We start from the raw sequence: 20,411 nt of genomic DNA, 5'->3' as shown, positions 1-20,411 counted from the left end.
TCTCTGTTTCTTCATATTCTCTTTGTCTCTCTTTTTCTTCATATTCTCTTTGTCTCTCTTTTTCTTCATATTCCTCCTTTTGTCGTCGATCATTGACAGTAGCTACCAATACACTTGTTACAAAATCTGGATCAGCTAAATATTCTTTACTTTTCAAAATGATCGTTTTCAGATCCGCTACAGTAGCTTTTTGAGGTAATACTTCGCCAATTTCTTGGGCAACAATAATAAGATCTTCCTTTTTAAATCCTTTTGATGCTAAAAACATTTTTCAAATCAGAAATAGCGTATCAACGGTCCTGTCGCGGACGCCACAAATGTCGCTAATAATTGGAAATAAATACTGCGGACGCCTTTTTGTGTTATTCAAATGAACTACAAGTTCTACAGATGAATAAACAGATACGAATTAAAACTTAACAAAACATTTATTAATTCTAAAGCAATCTCAATTTAGTGATATTTACAAAACCTAACTAATTCGAACACTAAATAATCAACACAAAAACATTTCAAGTAGGTTGCCAACATAAAAACTAAAGTGTTAACAATAAAAATTAAATAAAAACAGTAACAGCAGTCAGAGTCACGTGACACCAACTGTAAAAACATATTACAATCTCTAACAGGTTTGATCAAGAAAGCTATTTGTTTAAACAGTCTGAACCTTTTCAAGTTATCTCGGAATGATAGTACATTTATTGACTGTGAATTCATAGAACGCTTAAGTGTTTGTTTAAAAATTTTATAGCACTTCCACCTAACAAAATTAACAGTTCAACTTCAACTCAATTCCTTTACAAATATTAATATATTATAAATGACCCGGATCGCATAATTGGTAGGATGTTGGAATCTTGTTCGCGAGAAAAGAAGTTCAAATCCAGTCATTCGAAGGATCCCCGTATAAATGGTGATTGGTGCACGCTAAATCCGTAGAGGGCACAAAGTCATCCAAGTTCCCACGACAAATAAATACCTCTGCGGGTACTGTATCGTATCAAGCTATATTAAGAAACAGTTCCTTGTTTTATAAAAAAAAACACATTTATTTCACAGCAACAAATAACGAAACGAAATTAAAGTACCCGTAACGTGTTAATACTAATCTTGAAAAAATATAGAAAAACCAGTATTGGGTGAGTATAAACTTCAAACTACAAAAACAAAAAACTATCTTCTAAAGAATCAACAAGTCTGTGTTGTTCTAAAAATTGTCTCGTTCATTTATTTTTAATTTATCTCTTTAGGTGTTTAATTTATTTTATACCTGCTTTTGCTTGCCAGATATTTTTTAATATTTTTAAACTTTATAGTACTTGCAAATATATTCTTGCAGAGAGGTTCCTGCAGAAGAATTCAGGTCAAAATTACGATCTACTGATATGGATTGAAGGTGTGTCACTGAGTCCTCTCTGTAAAACGGATTGTAACGAATGTGGATAGTAAAATCATACTCTTGGCCATAGAAGGCACCACTGTAAAACAAGAAGCGCACCCTCTGACAAAACTTGCTTGAATTCAAGCATTTATTTATTTGATTAAAAAGTGCCATAATATACTCATGGACAAAAAAATTCGCGCACCTTAGCTTGGCGCGCAATAGCTTGGTGCGCTAATTTTTTCGTCCATGAGTGTACTTTAATATCTGAAACTTTACTGGCATAAAAAATACCTCAGGAATCCAAGCTTCAGTTCTTAAACAACCCTTCATACTCCACTGTGTATGTCTAGAACACCTTTCTCAGAAATTACATTTTTCAAGTTAGCTAGACTCAGTACTAAAACAAATCTTATCCAATTGACTGCGAAATTAAACTTCCTATTTTATTTTATAATCTTTACAAATTTACATAAGATCATTACAGCTCATAGTATAATTTATTTGATAAAATCAATTTTCTGGTGACTTTTAAATAGAATTTGAAATTTTACTTTTTAATTTTGCTTTCCCTCAAACTTTAAAATTTCAGAAGATGCTGGCCTGGCCTTACTCAAATTAAAATGAAAGCCCTTTACTGAAAAACGAAACTTCACTGTCACAATTTTCTCTGGTATCATTATAGAGAAATTATCTTTTACAGTCACTAATTACTTAATGAATGTTTTTTTCAGAATTTTACAAGATTCTACTGCTTCACTAAAACAATTACCAAAACAATTACCNTTAAAATGAAAGCTCTTTACTGAAAAAAGAAACTTCACTTTCACAATTTTCTCTTGTATCATTATAGAGAAATTATCTTTTACAGTCACTAATTACTTAATGAATGTTTTTTTCTGAATTTTACAAGATTCTACTGCTTCACTAAAACAATTACCAGAACAATTACCTGCTAAACTAGCACAACGTATTATGACAATGTTATAATGTAAATGTGATGTAAATGTATATAAATTAATACAAAACCAAAGAAATTGTTATCTTCATAACACTGTGGACCAGAAGTCTATGATCTTTGGCCAAAAGTAAAAAATTAATTTTCAACTAAAATATGTGTAGGCAGTTTTATTATATCCCAAATTAAGTATTCATAATCATTAACCAAACCAATAATCATTAACCAAACCAAACATTACAATTTACTTTTTGGACAGACGAGAGTACAATCTATATTATATAAAACGCTAATGCGTATGTATTAATAAAACCGATGATATTTCTTTTCTCGCATTGGCAACAGTTTTCATTTTTAAGTGATAGGCTTCGACGCGCAAGAGCACGTAGTGAGCATCATATCGCTAATCTATATTATATAAAACGCTAATATATTTTAATTAATAGGCTTCGGCGCGCAAGAGCACGTAGTGAGTATCATATGTCTAATCTATATTACATAAAACGCTAATACGTATGTATCAATAAAACCGATTATATTTCTTTTCTCGCGTTGGCAACAGTTTTCATTTTTAATTGATAGGCTTCGGCGCGCAAGAGCACGTAGTGAGCATCATATGGCTAATCTATATTATATAAAACGCTAATACGTTTTAATTGATAGGCTTCGGCGCGCAAGAGCACGTAGTGAGCATCATATGTCTAATCGGGTGAATTCTCACCGAATTATCAAAAAAATTCTCACAAAATTATCTTCATCGAAGCCGATGCTTTACATCCGGCGTTCAGTACTATTTCATATTGTTTTACAACACATGGTTTTAGCCCTCTGGTGGGAAAGACTTTAAAACAAAACTTACAACAGTTACTTTTCTCAACAACTGAAATTAAGAATAGTGTGATTAAGAAAAATATGCGAACTGTTTTCAATTTTAAATTAATATTGAAAAGCACAGGTTTAGAATTTTCTACAGTGAAAAGTTTTCGGAACTTCAGTGTTCAAAAAAGTATACAAAAGCTAGACGTTTAGAGCGTATCCAATGAGCAAGCCAAGCGAGCATCGGATTGCGTATCAATCCGAAATGAACTGCGAAAGCAGTTTCGGGGTTGGCGAGCGCCAGCGAGCAGGGGGCGAAGTCTCCTAGTTTAATGAAAAATATGTTAACAAAATTATTTTTAAATGTAACTTTTAGATTTTTATTTCAGAAATATATATAAGAATTTCACCTTACTGTTACATTTTTATCAGAGTAATTAGTGTTAAATTATAGTACAATTTTTCAATTAGTCGGATTAGTTAATACTCTTGACAAACTTACAGTTTATATCTTATCATTTGACTTTTTACAATGTTTGAATAACTTTCGAAAATTAGTTCCAAAAAGTTCCACGAGATAATTAGCTAAACTTTTCTTTGTTGTCTTCTTTCGAAAAAATCTGGCCCATTTTTGCCCGTATTGAAAAGGTGGACTAAATATACCGAAAAACAAAAAATTATGTATTTTTTTCATGTTTTCGCGTTATTTTGTAAATAATTCGAGTTATTTTGTAATATTACTTCGGAAATATAATTTGCTTTTCATTTTTAACATAAAAATACGAAAATTATTATATTTTCATTGATATATTTATTTATTTAAACGTATTATATTATTTTTTATTTTTGCTCGCCGTATTTCCGTCACCATTTTGGTTTTTTGGGGGGTATTTTTAGTGTATTTTAAAATTTCAACAATGAATTCAATTTACCTGCACATAAAAACCCCTAAATACAAATTTTATCGAAATACTAATTTTGGCCACGAAACCTTGGATGCTGTCCCACTCTGCATAATCAGCATTGTGTAAACTGAGAACTGATATTCTCTGTAAGACACAGCGTAACATTTCTTAATTAATATTTTTTATCAAATATGAGATATAAAATAAATAAAATGAAATAAATACTGCATGGATATAAAATAAATAAAATCAAATAAATACTGCATGGATATAAAATAAATAAAATGAAATAAATACTGCATGGATATAAAATAAATAAAATGAAATAAATACTGCATGGATATAAAATAAATAAAATGAAATAAATACTGCATGATATAAAATAAATAAAAAATATCTAAGTCCGGAACAAAGTATTCTCTGATATAGTACCCAAATCATATATGCCCTAACTTATCGTATTTTATGCGTAATAAAAATATATTTGTCGTAAGATAAGTAAAAATGTTAGTTTGTAAACGTTTACGTTTTATAATATACTAAACTGATTGAAAACTCGTTGGTGAGTTTAAATCTTTTTGATAATAGTTAGACTTATTTTGTACCAGCTTATAAGATATCAGCCTTTAGGTCATTTAAAAATGTGCGAAAAAATGCTAAATCAGATGGAGTTTGCTCAGATTTTTTGTAGTAAACATTTAACCACTTAACGATCGGTTAATTTTCAAGAAAACGATCATAAAAGTGTATATTTCTTTGGCTTTCGCATTTGTATTAAGTATTTGATTAGTGCTGCAACTAGTCTAATATGGCCGGCCAGGTGGCCGAGTGGTTAGCGTGTCTGACTGCGGAGCCATTGGCCGCGGGTTCGAATCCCACTCTGGGCATGGATGTTTCTCTCTCTGTGTTGTCTTCTGTTGTGTGAATGAGTGAATGTGGCCCACCCTATGAACGGGTTTGTGGCAGTATGGCGTGGGTAACGTTGCTCGCCTCCGTGACTTTGGTTCACAGGTGCCCACTGGGTAACGCTAAATGAGTAACAATTCCGGCATCTTCTATGGCGAAGAACGAAAAGTGAAGTGCTTGCCGTTATGTAAGACAAAAAAAAACTCTAATATAAACTAACTATCTACAACTACCTTAAAAATATTCTGGCACTGCCATCTGATGCCATCATACCTTATGTAAAATGAGGAATAAAATTTTTTCCGGGCAAAAGAAATGAATTAGTTTTATTCTTATTGGCGCGTTACTACTGAACTCTTCAGCCCATCAATATCACGGGAGTGAGAAATAGCCAGTGAAATCTCACCCCGTCATTTTCACGGGAGCGAGAAGGAAAGGGTCAATAAAACTATTTTAACAAAGCATTCTCCTACAATAAGAATTCTATTCTAAACTCTCTCAACTAATTGAAATAAACTGAACAATGGGAATCAGATAACCAGTGAACCAAAGTAACTCAATCATAAATTATATATTTTCCAATTAACCAAGAGGTATGTGAGCTTGCTGCAATAAGTTTCTGATTACTACGCACGTCAGGCTGATTAGAAAATATTGAGACTTTCCAATTAGGCTGGTGCATAGGAAAATTATGGCTGGAGTTTTGCAAGGACTTCATTTTACAGTTTGCCTACGACAGAGGCATCAAACTAAAAATTTAGAATAGGAAGTAATAAGTTTAGTTTCTATAACTTGTTGAAAATTCCCTCAACATCTTCACTTGTATTTATTACAATAACTGTAATAGGTAAAAATTCCAGCTCTTTCGTAGATGCTTATTCAGCTCGAAAGATTTATTTATTTAACCCCTTAACGATCGGTTAATTTTCAAGAAAATGGTCATAAAAGTGCCTATTTTTCCAAATACACGCATTTGATTAGTGCTGGTATCTAGTTCAAAATAAACTAACTATTTACAATTACCATAAAAATATCCTGGTACTGCCATCTGGTGTAAAAAATGAGAAATAAAATGTTTTCCGGGCAAAAAGAAATGAATTAGTTTTATTCTTATTGGCGCATTACTACTGAACACTCCAGCCCGGAAATTTCACGGGAGCGAGAAATAACGAGCAAAGCCTCACCCCGTCATTTTCACGGGAGCAAGAAGGAAGGGGTTAAATATAATTTTAAACGTGTATTTGCTCCTTAAAAGCAGAATGGTCTCGTAGAAGAATGACCTCGATGACCATATTTTAGCTCCTGTAACTTAGATTGTTATATGCCTGTACCAGCGACGATTGTCTTTCATATTTCTGCCATCTGTATAAAAAAAAATTTTTTAAATTTTAAATATCTAATTCAGAAAAATCTCAGGTTTTATTTACTTTTAAAAAAAGGTTTTCAGTGTGCTTAACTAGAGTTACAAAATTTATGAGGCTTTAATTATGTTTTACATAGAATGTGACTATTTTTGAGTACTTTATTTTGCGTTAGGATGAAAAGGATATTTATAATCAAGTAAACGTTTGTTTGAAGCAATCAGTAAGACTTCTTTACTTTCGATTGCAATGGATGCGCATCTTAATTGGTAAGTAATAAAACAGTATAATAATTAAATAAATTTCAAAGATAAATTTATTTCATTAGTCATATTAAGTTTATTAGTTCATTTAGTTATTAATCATATCGTGTTAACAATCGTAATATTGTTTCGATACAAACTAAGCACAGTTGTACATTTTCTTGACTCTTTCGATATCACTTTCAGTCATTCCTGGTTTCTCGAAAGGTTCTTTCAATGGATGTCCATTTATGGCTTCCATGGTTTGCTTTGAATTTTTGGACATGGATACGTTACCATAGTGCATAATTGAGTCATAGTCGTAGGCGTTGTACAAGATATTTTGGTGTGGAGCAATCTTCATGAAATTGTGTTCATCACCTGAGTGGTAAAAACATTTCCTTAATGAGATTTGCTTTAGAAAGTATATCTATATAACTGAAGTATATCTATATAAAAGTAAATGAAAGTATATCTATATAAATATGACTATTGAAAGCATGAAAAACTAAAAGTGTAGAAAGTAACTAAAAACAAAATTACACAAAATCAGCCTTATATGTTATTCTTTTAAGTTTCATTTGCGAGTGTGATTAAATAACATAATTTCTTAAAAGGTACACTTCAAATATAATCATTGTTTTGCTTAATGAAAAGACTGAATTTTAAATCTGAAAAGTTTAAATCTCCCTCCCAAAAAAAGGAAGAAGAAAAACGCGATCCCTTGCTTTTTTAAACTATTTAAACTGAAATAGTAATACTGCTTCCCTTTAAAATATTAGAAGCCCTAATTATTAAGAAACATCTTAAATTGGTTTCGCTAAAATGCTTCAACCCGTTTGTAAACACCACTTTTGTATTGCTAGGTAGAATCTCATAAATCATATGAAATTGTCTGATTTCTTTTTAACAATCGAAATTGTATTTAAGTTTTAGTGTTAACCATTCTGCTTTTTTTATTTATACAGTACAAAAAGATTTAAAAACATAAATTAGCATTAAGAGAGATTTTATGGAACGCCAGTTTAAGTATTAAAATCAAGATTAGAAATTAACAAAACAATGTGTTGCGCTAATTTTTTTTCTATGAGTATACATTTTGCAATAATCTGTATTTTATAGCTTGTTGTTTGGTTGTGAAATAGAATACATTTTTACGCAATTTTTCGAAATTTTTTAATTAATTTTAATAGTGAAAAATGAGTCTCATATTGCCGAATGGGAAATAAAAGATACGAAGTACTGGATTATTTTGTCGCCTCGTGATTTGATACTTAAACCTCTTTAATTCATTTCTCACTGTAACAATTTCTCAAAATTGAGCAAAAATGTGACAAAATAACTCCGAAACAATTAGTAGTCAAATTTACAAACCACATATTCAACTCACATAGTCAAATTTACAAACCACCTATTCAAACCACATAGTCAAATTTACAAACCACATATTCAAACCACATAGTCAAATTTACAAACCACAAGTTCAAACAGCATATAATGCAAGCGAAGCTTTACCCCGACCCGTCCCATAGCGGGACATCCGAGAAATACGTGAAGACTATCGTAGCTGCAAACCTCGAATCAGTCGGAGGACCCAGTGGTGCATGGACACGTGGTTCCATGGCCCCGAGTCACGCCCGACGAGAACAACACTGTCGTTCGACGGACAGAGGAGGCCGAAAGGACAAGCCCGAGACGGGTGCGGCGGTGCCATGTTCGGCTGCGAACGACTCACCAGGAGTGTTGCACCGAGTTACGACCGCCACGCCACGACCCATCCAGGCACCCTCTGACTGGAAGATTACGAAACCCCTTTGAACTTTATTAAATATGCAACAAAATGGATTATACAACAAAATGGACCACCAACTCGGTGATCAAACAAAGGAGACAAATTTAAATAAAATCAATTACAGCATTAACACCCCAGGAAGGGGTGGAGGACGCCTTAGAACGGCTCACAAAAAGTGGGTCAATATTTGATGTGTTTTCGCAGGGCTGCTATTGCTCTTTGGAACGATGGGCAAGTTCTTTGGTTTGCTGAGTGATTCATGTTTAGCTTTAGGCCAAATCTTCGGTTTGCTGTCTCGCAGTTTACGCATTTGCTCTTATTTTTGCAGTTATTTCTCTTGTGCCCTTCGTCGCCGCAATTTACGCAGCATTCTTCCTTAGTGCAGTCTCGCGCCATGTGTCCAAAGCAGTTGCACTTGTAGCACCTAAGGGGTCTTAGGTATTCTTTGACTCGGATTATAGACCATCCAAGTTTTAGTATTCCTTTTCTCATTATGTTCTTAAAAACACATGGGTCAGTTTGAATAACCCAGTTGGTACCATTTAAGGATATGTGCCCATTTAAGGATTGTTTAGCATATAATGCAAAGCGAAATGTGTGTGAAGGGCGAAATGTGTGAGAAAGATGCCTGTTTGCAGCAGACAGGATTCGAATAAATGACCTCCGTGTTCGTAGTGGGATAGTCCAGCCATCAAAGTTGCCCAGACCAGGCAGAGTTTGGAATCTTAATAAAGACTCAATGACGCATCATTCCATACTAATTTCAAATTTCAAGAAGCAAAGGTTGTAATTTGGAAAATATGGTCCCATTGGCTTAGTTTTACATATTTCGCTGTATCATAAAATCTTTTTCAGTGAGCTTAATGTATCTCATGATATATCATTAAGGTGATCACTATATAAAGCTTTATACTCCCCCTGGACTGGTGTGTCCAACTATGGTGATCACAGCATGTACCACGGACTCGGAGGTCCTAGGTTCGAATGCTGCCGGCAGCCATCCAACTCTCTCTCACACACATTTTTGACTCATATTTCTTTCTTACACATATGAGTTATTTAAACTTCTTTTCAACGACAGAGAGAATTAAACTCAGCGCTTTTTTCCAGGATTACGCTGGACTATTATATGTGCGTAGATAATGTTCAATATAATCAAAAAATACATCGAGTAATTATTTTATGTACTTAAAATTAAATACTAACAGATTATTTTTTAAAAAAATTAAAGCCTATTTCTAGAATTTAGTTTCATTTGAATAAGGAAATATAAGTTTGGCAAATTTCACTCTTAATTAANCACGCATTTTTGACTCATATTTCTTTCTCTCACATATGAGTTATTTAAACTTCTTTTCAACGACAGAGAGAATTAAACTCAGCGCTTTTTTCCGGGATTACGCTGGACTATTATATGTGCGTAGATAATGTTCAATGAAATCAAAAATTACATCGAGTAATTATTTCATGTACTTAAAATTAAATACTAACAGATTATTTTTAAAAAAAATTAAAGCCTATTTCTAGAATTTAGTTTCATTTGAATAAGGAAATATAAGTTTGGCAAATTTCACTCTTAATTAAAAATATCACTTCCACATATTTCATCCATCATTAATATAAGCAACTGTCACAGATCCCAGGCAAATACAAGATGAAGTAAGTTCTATTATGCATAAACAATTTTAACTCTTTCTCTGTTGGCGTCGTATTTCATAAGTTCGACGTTTTTGTGTCCATATAGTCAGCATCGTATGCTATGCAACGAAGAGAAGAATAGCATCATTCAAATTGAATTCGTCGCTACTTATACCTCTCTTTAAATCGGGAGATTTTTATATTTCTAAATATTGCTAGTAGATGGCGCAACTAGTACCAGTTTCTTCCCAATTTTCGCAGTGAGATTTCCAGCCTTGCACTGAAATCAGAATCATTTTGTACTTTCTGCAATTTTGCTTTCAGTAGTGTTACCGTTGCATATTAACTGCAATAAATTATTTCAGTTTTGTGATAAACGTAGTTTTTAAGCTCTGACGCGTAAGACTGATTGTGAAGCTGCTTAAACTGTGAGTTAGGAAAATTATTTTCTAAAATATTTTTACCTTATTTTTGTAATCAGATATTTATCTTAAACACCTTGCAACAACAGAGTTATAAAGATGTTATCCCAGCGTATTTTTTCAATATAAAACTTGAGTGCATAGCAGGGAAAACTGGAAATCAGTGGATGAGACATCACATATTTCACCACTAATTGGTCAAGCAAAAATATACTTTCTAACAAAATTATTTGTCTTTTTCGAATTTAGGATAGAACATATATTAATTTTTAGCAATAAAAGAATGCACTTTTGGATCTGAAATTCGGCAGAGAAGAGATTAAGCAAGTGATGAAGCACTCACCTTCTCGTACGTTTTCTTTGTAAACGATCAAATAATCATCTCTGTCTGATCTGTTATGTTCGTGGTAGAATCCAAGGGCATGTCCCAATTCGTGAATAACTGTTCCTAAAAACCAACAGCGGCCACCTAAATTTATTTCCTGTTTGCCACCGATTCTTCCGACTTGCGAATCGCACCTGTTAAGAGATTTTATATTTTTAAGAATCAAATGAACATATTAATTTTCATTTCAATATTCTTTTCTTTTTTTCAGCACAAATTTAATGGCGTATCTTGTTTTCTATTCCCAATTGCAAATCGAAACGCTATTTAATTTAGTATAATTGGAGTATTTTTTAGCTAAAATCACACAAGTTTATTTTTTGACTTAACATTTCATTATGTAACATTTTATTAATATTCTTATTTTGTGTGTTTTGTAATCTAAGTTATTAGTGAAATTTTTAAAAACAGCATCATCTTCACTTATCATTATATCTTTTTCGAATCATTAATAAAAACGAAATCTAATATTACTGCCTCGTAATTGACTATTTATAAAATTATCAAAGGCAGGCACATGGTCAAGACTAAAAATTGAAAATCGAAATCATACAACAAAAATCAGTTTTTTTTAAAATCGAAGAGTGCCTATCCTCATAAATAGAATGAATACTTTACAAATGAGGGACTTTCCTTTTTCTCTGCCAGGTTTTAAATGACTAGAACAGTTTTATTTTGTATAATTAAAACTGTCATGAGTATATTCAGAATACTGCATTTTATTATATATTTAATATTTTCAGTCCCATTAAGGAAGTTATTTTTTATTAAATCTGTAATTCATAAAAAGATAAAAAAATGTTTTTTTTCTTTAAATTGTGCGATATATACTGATGCATTATGTGAATAATAATATGAAAGGAAAGTTAAATTGTAAGAAGACGGGGGTTCAAAGCTTTTAAGTTTTTAAGAATATAATTGCGTTTATCTCAAGTTCTTCATCAAATCCAACTGAGAAAAAATGTATGGTCAAAACTACTAGAACATAATAAAATATACAGTGTTTCTGGATCTATAGAGACATCAAAAGTGAAACACTTTGGTAAAGGATTTTGAAAACTTAACAATGAACAATAATTTAATAGTATGTGATAAATTTTGTTTAATGTGGTACAATTTCGTAATTTTATTGTGATAACTAGAGCAAAGCATAAAATATTTATTTGGTTAAATTTACTTTTTCCTTTTGTGATTATTATTAAATGTGAGGTAATAAGGACTAAAATTTTGAAAACCAGAATTTTCGGTAAACCGTTACCATATGAACGGGAAAATTACTAAATTAATTGCTTAAATACAGTTTACTTTGGTTTTATTATCAAGAATTTTCTCTATGCATACTAAATGAGTTAATTTTGAGTTACTTTTTTAATTATGGAAAATGGTATATTTTAGGAAATGTTTAACACAATACACTATACAGAAGGAAAAATTAATAAAATAGACACAAGGAAGCCTGTGACGTTCAATATGTTCTGACACCGTTCAAAAACAAACAAAATGATTTAATCTGTTTCAATTTGTAGAAAAGATAGGAAATGTTATATTTTTCTCTTTATGTAATAAACAAACTATTTTGTGTTTAATTAAAAATGCTTAGATAACATACTATTCAATTTGATACAAAATTCCTTCTAACGCTTCAACGAGTGTATTTTTTATCGCAACTTTCTCATGCAAAATAATAATAAATAAAATATACATTATATAATAAAATATAAAATAAAATATACATTTAAAAATTGAAAATCTTATTGGAATATTTTAAGCAGAACGATCAAACTAGATCCTGAACGATTCCAGTATGAAGTGTCAAACGAATGCTTACTTTTCAAGAGTTGAAAATTTGGTGTGTGCTCAAAAATCTCCATATCGCAGAACTGTCTCACTTTAAACAAACCATGATAGAATGTGCTAAATACGGTAGGAGTTGAACAACGTAGTTCCAATGGAAAGAGGGTCGCAATATAGGGAAATCTACTCTAGCATGGTATCGACAAGGGGGACTGAAGCACTCTTAAGGACTAGTACCTAATGTTGATTGGAAGGGCACAGAGCTAAAATTGGAACCCATTACAAAAAACACGAGACCACCAGCATCATTAAATACAGTAAATGTGGTAATCGTGTGAGGTTTGATGGTAGCAAGTAGGCCCAAAGCATTCATCAAGCTAAATAAGGCGAAATAGCCTGCACGAGGAGCAGAGAAGACGATTGTGACTATATATTAACACGAAAATTGTAATTTAGTACCCATCGTGACTTAGAATGAACACAGCAGTGTTAAATAGAGCTTTAAATAATATTTAATTTATTTTCATTAAAAACTGAAAAATTATTTTAAAAATTACAAAACTTTTTTGTTGTGACCTTAAAATTGTAAAAAAAGTTCCAATTGCAGTTTTTTTTTCTGCAACTAAGTCTTAACAACCAAATGCTTGATAAAACTAATACAGTTTTATTCTTCTTCTCTTGATAAATTTTAAATAAATTAATACTTAGAATAAAAACAAGGATCTTAAAAGGAAAACAAAGGCACAAGTATTTGAAAAGAAATTAAATTCGTAAAAAGTATAGTAAATACATTAAATAAATTAGAATGTATTAAATTACTCGTACAGTAATTACACTTTAGTTAAATCAGCAATTTTCAAATTATATTTTTCAGCAATACATACGCGTAGTTGGTAAATGAAGTAACTTAAAACTTAGTAAGAAATTAGTAATTAATCTTAGAAAAAAATCTCTTAATAATAATTATATTCTTACTCAAAGTATGATCAATGACGTAAGGCACAACTGCATTTGGCCATCTGAAATGGTTTCCAACAATAGCATTTCGATCGTCATCCTATGTAGAATTATTAATTTCAAAATAGTATATTTATAAAACATAAATCAAATATATAATTAACAATACATGAAAAAAATTGCAATTTCAAAAGGAACTCAGTGTTAAATGAGAATATTCAAATCTTAAATGATATTAAAATGAGAATATGAATAATTTGAATAATTCTCTTAAATAGCAAAATCTCTGGAAATGCGGAGTTCTTTTAATTTTCATTCCTCAGAAATAGTCTGACCGATTTCCATAATATTTTTGATCTTGACACTTAAAATTACACTTTTTATAAAAAATAATTTACATTTGAAACTTTTTTCACCATTCTTATCCTAGATAAACTTATGAGACCATATTTTTGAAATTTCTGCTACACCCATTTTTCAAATATTGAAAATCTAGTCAAAAAAAAGCACGCCTATTCAGATAACCGTACATTAATTTATGTATCATGGACTGAAATTCTTGGTAAAACAAGTACGGTAATTTTGATTTTAAAAAAATTATTACTCTTTTCGGTATTTGAACTAGATTCTGCATAAACTAATTTGTATATTTCAAGCCCTCTCTTTAAATCATTAAAAATTACATCTTTGTTTGTTAATTTTCAAATCACAATAATGAAAGTTATAAAAGTTTTATTCTAGCATAATTTAAATTTCACTTTCAGATACCTAAATCTCTTAACAAAGGTTTTAATTTTAGTTCGCGCCTACTTCAATGATCTTCAATAAAAAATAACTTAGAAAGCTAAGCTAATCAATTAGATTTAATTATTGGCATTATATTTTTACTATCATTATGTTAAATTAATAAGTATCAAAATTAAATGTCTATTATGTTACGAATTTTTAAATTCTAATAACATATAACAATTACATACGAGTTTTTGTACTGGTTTTAATATTTAAGCACCTTTTTTAAGGAAACAACGGAAATTAAAAGGGAAATTTTTAAATTCTTTTTTACTTAATCCAAAATAATAAAAAATTCTATGATTTATAATTTTTTTGACTTTATTTTTAAAGGAATTAATTTAAAGGAATTTCTATCTTCCCATTGATATATGTTATTTCCTATTGATATATGATATTTCCAATTGGTAACCTCAGAAAAATCAAATTTCGCATATAAATATAAATAGCCTCAAATATCTATTTATAAAAGCATTCCACATTGTTTAATAAAAATAAAAGAATCCCTTATGACTCATTTTTTATTCGAAATCATGCGTTTCGATACACTAATATCACAACAAGCAGTTTTTCAATGAATATTTCAGTAAAACAATCCCTTACAATCTTTAAAATAACTATACGAAGTTTGATTCAAACTTTTTGAAAAATTAGTAAGGAAAATGTTAGATTTGATAATCAAAATAAAAAATGAAAATCTGTACAAAAAATATTTTATTGAAATAAAATTATCCAATTAAAGCCAAAACTGCAATGTTATTTTTAAACTAATGTTGCAAACCAACAAAAAATGTCGATACCTAAAAATGTCTATACCAATAGCCAAACATCTTTTTTTTCTCTTTTCAATCAAAAAACATTTTCTCTCCAAATTTCAATAATTTTTAAGGTTATAGTCCCCTTATTAGCTACGCTATTATCAATATCTTAAATTAGATATCTTACGGGCATGAAAGCTTTGAAAATTTTTCTACTTATGATTAGAAAACAAAAGTTTGTAGTTTTTCGCCCACATTATAGAAGATTCCAGATCAAATTACGGTAAAAATTACTGGAGTTCAGATGTTAGTAATTTACTGTAAAATTAAATTTTTCCGGAACATGTTACGAAAGAAAAATCTGATATACCGTAATTTTTACGGCAATAATTACCTTAAAATCACTTTAAATTAACGGTACTGTAAAAATTACCATATAATTTTTCACGGTAAAAATGGATTTTACGCTAAAGTGGATTTTAGAATGATGCACCCAAAGATCCCGTACTTTAAAGCGCAATTCGATCTGAAATTTTTTTTCATAGTACTTTTTCTCAACACTTTGTTCCAATCAATTCAAAATCAAGCTTGCTTAAGAGGAGGTTTGATTACTAGGATGCGTTTTCTGCCATGAGGAATTAATTTTTCCACTTTTTTGTAAAGCTCTGAATGCGATTTAAGAATAATTGCTTTATCGTTTGTTTAACAAGTTTTTTTTCTAAAAATTGTTAAATTTTTAGTTTTTGATTTTAAGTTATCTAGAACCAATATAAAGTTAACTTATTCAGAAAACAAATATAAATGATACCACAAATTTAAATTTCAAATCTTAAAGTTTTCTGCCAAGAGGAATATTTTTTTTTCGTTTCTTTGTAAACCTCTGATTGCGATTTAAGAATAATTGTTTTGTTTTTTTGTGCTTTACATGTAATTTTTCAGGAGATATTGCAATGATCTTTAAAAGATTGCTCTTATTTAGTATACTTATTAACGAATTTCTTTTTTAAGAAGTCTAATCTTTGACTTTAAATCAACCAAATCTTTAAGTTTCTGAATTTTGAAATAGATTACATCAAAAAACTTTGAAAAGAAGAGATTTTAGAAAACAAAATAAAACATCTTCNCCGGAATATGTTACGGAACAAAAAAAAACTGATATACCGTAATTTTTACGGCAATAATTACCTTAAAATCACTTTAAATTAACGGTACTGTAAAAATTACCATATAATTTTTTACGGAAAGAGTGGATTTCACGATAAAATGGATTTTAGAATGATGCATCTAAAGGTCCGGTACTTTATAGCGCAATTTGATCTGAAATTTTGTTTCATAGTACTTTTACTCAACACTTTGTTCCAACCAATTCAAAATCAAGCTTGCTTAAATGGTGGTTTGATTATTAAGATGCGTTTTCTGCCATGAGGAATTAATTTTTCTACTTTTTTTTGTAAAGCTCTGAATGCGATTTAAGAATAACTGCTTTTTTGTTTGCTAAGCAAGTTTTTTTTTCTAAAAATTATTAAATTTTTAGTTTTTGACTTTAAGTTATCTAGAACCAATATAAAGTTAACTTATTCAGCAAACAAATATAAATGATACCACAAATTTAAATTTCAAATCTTAAAGTTTTCTGCCAAGAGGAATATTTTCTTTCGCTTCTTTGTAAAGCTCTAATTGCGATTTAAGAATAATTCTTTTTTTTTGTGTGCTTTGCATGTAATTTTTTAGGAGATATTGCAATGATCTTTAAGAGATTGCTCTTATTTGGTATACTTATTAACGAATTTCATTTTTAAAAAAATAAATGTCCAGTCTTTAACTTTAAATCAACTTAAACCAATATTAAGTTAACGTTTTCAATTTTAAAAAAAATATCACCTTAAATTTAAATTCCAAATCTTAAAGTTTCTGAATTTTAAAATAGATTGCATCAAAAAACTTTAAAAAGAAGCGAATCCAGCAAACAAAATAAAACATCTTTCTAAAAATCAATTCAATAATTATGCAGGGAAAGAGACTTTTTGCAAGTGTGTTTTAAAATGAACGGCGTAAAAGCTTTCGATTGACTTAACTAGAAGGAAATTAAATTATATGTATTTTTACTTTTTTCAATTAAGATATTGTAGACTCTGTTTAAAATTTTTAATTTGCTGCAAATTAAGGCATATATTTTTTGCCTATCAGAAAAAGTGCTAAAATGATATGTTGTTCAATCTTTTGAATCATCTATTATGGCCTTTATGTCAATCNAAGATATTGTAGAATAATTAAGATATTGTAAAATTTTTAATTTGCTGCAAATTAAGGCATATATTTTTTGCCTATCAGAAAAAGTGCTAAAATGATATGTTGTTCAATCTTTTGAATCATCTATTATGGCCTTTATGTCAATCCAAATTTCAGGAGGAAAGATTTGAATCATAACTACAAAAGTTTTTTTTAATTAAAATTCTACAGTTAATAGCATTTTCATTAAGTTTCGCCACGAATGTAATTTCACTCAGATTTGAAATATTATTTGATAAATATAGTACTTTTTTTCTAGATACTTCACGTCAATCAAAAGCTTCGTTTATTAATCTAACTTATCACAGCATTTTATTGATTTTTTTCAGACTTATCAACTGATATTATCTGCAATTAATAGAAGTATTGTTTAATAGGAAATTAATACTTACAAAAACAATTCCTCTCATATCACCATCGAACAATTCAGGATTGAATAGAGCATTTCTCGCCCCTAAAATATTAAATTTATGAAATTAATAATCAGTTTTCATTGTTTAATTCCCGTTTCACTGAGTAAAGAAAAACATGTTATGCTCTTTCTAATCTTTAAAATATTAAATTTAAGAAATTGACAATCAGTTTTCATTGCTTAATTCCCGTTTCACCAAGTAAAGAATAACATGTTATGTTTTTTCTAATCTTTAAAATGTTAAATTTAAGAAATTAACAATCAGTTTTCGTTGTTTAATTCCCGTTTCACCGAGTAAAGAAAAACATGTTATGCTTTTTCTAATCTTTAAAATATTAAATTTGAGAAATTAAAAATCAGTTTTCATTGTTTAATTCCCGTTTCACCGAGAGAAAATATTTTTATAATCCTTTTACTGCATATGGGTTTTGACCTACTTTTTCTTATGCTGCATTTAAAACTCCCTTTAAGGTAGAAATATTCTACTGAATGGAATGATGCATGTGACGAGTATGACGTAACAAATTTTGGATGGTTATTATTTTAATTTAATTGAAACAAACGATGAAATTTTTTTAATTTGCTTTAAGAAGGAATCTTTACAGTCCATTATTTTAAATTTTAAATTATTTAAAAATGTACTAATACAATTTAATTTCGAAAACTGTTTCTTATTTGCACATAAGAAGTATTATATCAATAAATAAACATAAAAATGTTAAATATATAAGAATTATAAATATAATTTTTCAAAAAAAAAAATTTATCAAAATAATTTTTATTAAAATTATTTATTTTATCATGAATTTATGCGTGGTTTTTGGTGAAATACTAATTAGAAAATACTACTTAAAGGATACTTATGAGCACACTGTGAAAACTTTCGTATTAAATTATGGTAAAAAGTGGAACTCAGGAAACCGGTACTTTTTATCTTAAAAATTTATTTTAACCAGAAGAAGGAACTAAAAACTCTAATGCGTCATGTTGTAATGTTAGAAACAAAAAATCTAATATACCGTTTTTTTACTCTAATAATTACCATAAAATCATAACTAAATTAATATAAATTACTAAATAACACTGTAAAAATTGCGGTATTTTACGGTTAATGAATTTTACTATAAAATGTATTTTACGGTAAAATGGATCTTGCGGATGATGTACCCAAAGTGCTGGTACTTTATACCGTAATACCCCCAAGAGTTTTTTACAGTATACTAACAATGTATGTTTTTACAAAATACTAAAATAATAAAAGACGAAAATAATATTTAAGAACGGAGGAAATAATATTTAAGAATATTACGGCATCTCATGTTAGATTTGTATTCATTTTTATTTAAAATTTAAATTTTTTTTCTAGACATTTAAAAAAGGCTACCTTAGAGAAGAATCGTTGGAAATTTTTAACTATGAACTTATGAAAATTATGAGTTTTAGTTGCCTTTTACTTTCACATTAAAAGACGTTAACATTAAATAAAGTATATTACAAAAATATTTTTATAACGTTTTCTATCTTTAAATAAACTTAATATTACCTTCTCTTTCTTCAGGACTTAGCTGAATGTCACCAGCTAAAGCAACAGACAGCAAACTAACTAGGAAGATACTAGTCTTCATATCTGTAAATTTAAGATATTCTAAGCAATTTCTGGAAACTATTAATTTGAATAACTAGGGTTAGCCTCTTTTAAACGTCCTCTTATCAAATGGTTATGGGAAAAACCTGCTGCTAGTGATTAAGAAAACATTTTTATTGAAGGTGTTTTCTTTATTTATCAAGTAAATAATAATAAAAACACGATAGTAAAATAAATTTCGCAAATTTTATTTGATATGATATAGAATGCGTAATTCAGTTTTTTTTTCACGCTTAACTCAAACAGATAACTTTGATCAGATAACAGTTTTGATGATTATTGTGATTTTTTTAATTTAAAATAAAACCGATAAATACAAATGTAAGAAATTATTTATATCTTTTATTATTTATAGGTTTTGTTTCACTTAATTTTGTAAATTTTAACTCCTTCTTAATTGACTGCTTTTGATTTATTTATTTTTGTATTCCCTTTTACAATTACTGTACACTTAAAATTCATTTTTCAACTTTTTTCAAATCATCCATTATTACTAGGGCACTACTCAATATGACTGTTTCTACAAATATTTAGATTTCCAAATTATCCTCTATCACAAGTTACTGCCGTTAAAAATAAATAGGTTGGAAGGATACACTTGCTTTTAAAATTATAATTCCTCACTTACCAATGTTATTTTGCTTACAATATGATGGTCTCTTTCAAATATTGCATCTGGTTAACTGGCAGCAAGATAGCAAAACAAAAAGCTTGTATTGCAAAAAACTTCAATTCTAATTTGCCTCTTTATGGAGTACTGGTTTTTTCATTTCTTTTTCAGGTTTAGAAAGGTAAGAATTACATGTACTTTTCAGGTAATGAACAAACACTCAGTATTCGTTGCACTTTTTTTAAAATTTGATAAGCTATTGCCTGGAATTCTATATTAATGTTTATTTTAAAACCGAAAACTATTGCCCGTTATGAGCTTGCCTGAGATTTCTTAGACTGATGTTTTAAT

General features: G+C 29.4%; 1 protein-coding gene across 1 annotated transcript in view; it reads right to left on the bottom strand.

The window, feature by feature from the left end:
- Window positions 1-19,500, bottom strand: part of LOC122270678 (astacin-like metalloprotease toxin 5) — a gene marked incomplete in the record, with an annotated part of 24,839 nt that extends 5,339 nt beyond the window's left edge. Inside the window, 3 exon segments of the mRNA XM_071183454.1 lie at window positions 13,576-13,657; window positions 17,786-17,847; window positions 19,349-19,500. Of these exon segments, the coding sequence (XP_071039555.1) occupies window positions 13,576-13,657; window positions 17,786-17,847; window positions 19,349-19,430 (226 nt within the window).
- Between the last annotated feature and the right edge of the window lie 911 nt (window positions 19,501-20,411).

This window comes from Parasteatoda tepidariorum, chromosome 7, assembly GCF_043381705.1.
Source record: "Parasteatoda tepidariorum isolate YZ-2023 chromosome 7, CAS_Ptep_4.0, whole genome shotgun sequence".
Taxonomy (NCBI): Eukaryota; Metazoa; Arthropoda; class Arachnida; order Araneae; family Theridiidae; genus Parasteatoda; species Parasteatoda tepidariorum.
This window is presented reverse-complemented; position numbering and strand designations above follow the sequence as displayed.